Source organism: Echinococcus granulosus (genome assembly GCF_000524195.1).
Source record: "Echinococcus granulosus chromosome Unknown EG_S00226, whole genome shotgun sequence".
NCBI classification, from domain to species: Eukaryota; Metazoa; Platyhelminthes; class Cestoda; order Cyclophyllidea; family Taeniidae; genus Echinococcus; species Echinococcus granulosus.
In genome coordinates, this window is record NW_020170606.1 from 42,111 (window position 1) to 45,754 (window position 3,644).

At 41.9% G+C, this 3,644-nt stretch overlaps 1 protein-coding gene across 1 annotated transcript in view; it reads right to left on the reverse strand. All coding sequences in view use genetic code 11, as the record gives it.

The window, feature by feature from the left end:
• The window catches only part of EGR_10496 (Putative aminopeptidase), a gene marked incomplete at both ends in the record, with an annotated part of 6,723 nt that overhangs the window by 413 nt on the left and 2,666 nt on the right, over window positions 1-3,644 (reverse strand). The window contains one exon of the mRNA XM_024499745.1: window positions 969-1,177. Coding sequence (XP_024345840.1) covers window positions 969-1,177 — 209 coding nt within the window. The remainder of the gene's footprint in view (window positions 1-968; window positions 1,178-3,644) is intronic.

Genomic DNA, 3,644 nt, shown 5'->3' on the forward strand with positions numbered 1-3,644 from the left:
CGACGATGACTTCCATTTGTGCCGATTTGCAATAGGTCTTGGGGCTCCATCGGCGTTCACTGCGGTGATCATTCTAAATGTGGCTGACTACTAGGGCTCCAGTGGTGATGTTGAGGTGACCTCACAATGTAGTCACCGTCTAGGCGTATAGACCAATGTACTATAACGTCTGTCCCCTAACCTACCTCACTATGAAAAACAACAGATTATTCATAATCAATTCTATTACAGACCCTTCCAACGCCAGCGCTCATGGCTTCCGCGACCACAGATTACGTTTCAAAGGGAAGTGGATAGAATTGTCATTGGCACAATCAGTATAACATTTTAGTTATTAACGCAATATGAGAGATGATGTGGCATTGCCCAATATGATTATGATACCTTGTAATACAAGGTACCAAAAACTAATAGGCATTTCTCATGTGAACCCCATCAAGTAGGTCCAACAATCCCATTCATGTCTCCAATTTAATTAGTTTGTCGGATAAGATTAATGAAAAGAAGACGATTTGAAAATCAAGTACCAGGAAACAAAAATATATCAATTTAGAAGTGCAGTCAATCGAGCGATTCCAGCACACACAGCCACCTTCCCCTAATGTGCACTGTTGCTAATACTGACTACTTTATTTCTTGCCGTGTGCAGTTTTAAAAATACTAATTTGTCGCATAAGGGACATCCAAGGGACAAAAATTAGCATTCCCTACAGTTGCCTTTGCGCAGTTACGCATCCAGTTACTTTTTAAAAAAACCGCACATAGGTACAGAGTTGCCCTCTCTGAATATGCAGTCATGTTCTGAGCAAAATCAGTGGTGACTCTGGATCAACAGTTGACTAATAGTTGCTCGATGGAGAAAAGTGACAAACGACAAATATCATGGTGACCAAAAAATGATATAGAAAAAAACTCGCAAAAGCGAGAGCAAATTTTGCACTGCAGCTGATGAAATAGGTTCCATGTACCGAAAGACCCTTCGGTTTGAGTGGACTCAAGGTCCAGTAAAAACCTGCCACTGCTGCGGCTCCACTCTTGTCCCCGTGCATACTCACCTTCGCGTCTATGTCACCCCTATCGTAGGTAATACCTTTGCAAATCAGAAAAAATGTTGTATCAGCCGTTGAACCACCGTTGTATGCCAAGTCCTCTACTGCTCCTTTGTGCCTCTCAACTCCTAAAGTCATTAGGATACTTCAGGGTCACCGCAAAATTAAAAGTCTTAATGTAGACAGTAGCTGAATTACCCAAAGCGGCTCTACTAACAGCTGTCATGAGGGGATATGCACAAAGTCAAAGTCACGCAGAGTAAAGAGCTTGAGTAACAAGTCAACGCATTTCCTCATCTTAATCAATAGATACTAAAAGTTGTTCTCTCCGTCATGAACTCTGCTGCCATATATTCAGCCAAGTAGATAGGCTCAAAGGCAAATGAATTCAGGTGCCAAATTTTGGGTATCAGACACGACACATGCCACTCATTGATTTTCGCACCGCCAAAGGGGAGGATCCCAATCACAAGGCATGATCGCCAACTCTGTGCAACGTCTTCTGTTACTCGTCGCAATATTCCGCGTTATAGTCCTTCCTGCATTTTAGTTTATCCTTAATATTCTCCTCCAGCTTCTGTTTATCTTTGCAGGTGGTGCACATCTCATCCCTCATAACCTCTCCTTGGAATGTTGACAAACTTGTCAAAAATTTTCTTATTATTGCATTTGTGTTATTGCCCTCAGTCTTTGTACGATACAATTTTAGCTTTACGGTAGAATTATCTGCAAATATTGGATTTTAATGGGAGCAATTGAGATTAATCGGATTGTTAATCAATGCATATCAAAGAATTGGAGGTCTCACTCTTGATGGTAAGGTAAGAGGAGAGGTAGCCTACTAAATAATCTAGGGAAGTCGCAGAGACTAATTTGAGGCTTTTAACGATGAGGATTCTTCCGTTAGTCATACAGACTGTTTGATGTGTGGTTGGATCATCTCCTTGCATACTACTGACTGGTACCGTCCTCGCTTTTGTCAACCTCATATTCATCCAGCATACCAATCTTTCCTATCTTTTTCGCATACATTCGAAGTGCAAATATGTTTGATCAAACTACTCCGAAAAAGTGACAATAAGACATCACTGTACACATACGTAAACATGTGAATGCCCACATTCACACAAATTCACATAAGCAAAAACTGGCGATTTTCCAGAGTTGATACGAACTGTCCGTTTAGCTCCTAGGATGCCAGCGAAAAAGAAGTATCCATGAATGAGGATGCTCGAACGCTGCTCAGTCTCAGAGATGTGTATTCAAATAGTTGGACAATGGGATTGAAAAGGCTCACTTGGATGTAGTCCAAAAGATCCACTTGACTGGCCTAGTCACCGCTTGGCACAAAGTTGTTCAGACAAGCATGGTGATAACTGAATGCGCCAGCCTGCTTGACCAACTTTGATCTTTTCAGGGCAACTGATATTATTAATGCGACGCATTGTCATGAACATTCGCGGCTGATATGAAAATGCGAATTCCATAGCACACCGTCGTTGCTCCTCCAAACAGATTGACAGACGGGCATGCAAGTATGCAGAAACCACATGGACTGATTAAGCGGGAAAGACTGCGTAACAGGACAATGCCAAGCGATAACCCATGGGTTAACGATCAGACGCCTAGCTAACATCAAGCACAGAACATCGATTTCACGCAGGTGTGAGCATCCATAATGCGTGCTTCCATTTATGCCAATAGTCCCAATATTTATAGTACATCTTATGGAGGTGGAGACTAGGCGAATGATTAACAGCAATGTCAAACGCTCATAGTCCATAGGAGAATTACTTGTTTACAATCCAGAACATAAAGGATTTGGGATTCTATCAGGCATTAGAGCACTGGATGCGTGGACAAAGACCCCTAGCTCACTTGTAAGACTGATAACAAAAAAAAACTGACTTGTGGAAGTAAGTTAGCAAATAGACTTGTTAGCCCGACCGACCACCTAAGGTAACAATAATTTTTCAGTAGCAAGCGATCGCTGGCTTTGTGCACCAAGTTTGCTCTAGTTTAAAAATGGACCCCATGCCTTCGGTCTGTAGTCTTTCTGTGGTCAGTCTGTCAATTATTAGTGGCTCATTAGCTCCTCTTCATGTCGGAAAATCTTATTAACTTGATACCCACTTTTCTGCCTCCACTCATCACTTTATTCATCCAAATATTCCTTCCTATCTTCCTTCTTCCACCACACAGTGATATCCAAGTAAACAACGTTGCATGACTTTTCTTCACGTCATTAGGGGCTTGTGCTTCAATGCACGTGGATGCGCAGGTCTACGTGTTGATGCTTAGCCCAATGTCGTCCACCTAATATATAGAATGATAAGGTGATACACCTGGGCAACTAGTGTGTTGATCGATAAAACTCCTTTCAAAGTAGAACACATTTGCAGCCACATGGTGAAACGGACCTATTAAGACAGGGCGCTAGTCTCATATTTCAAATGGTTAGTAGCAATGAGAGCAGAGGAGAGGAAGAAGGATGAAGGAAAAGATGCAGAATGATAGATGGTAGACGTCAAGGAGAACGAGGAACAGAATGATATGCAGGAGAAAAAAAATGGAATAGTTTGTTGATTGGGTAGT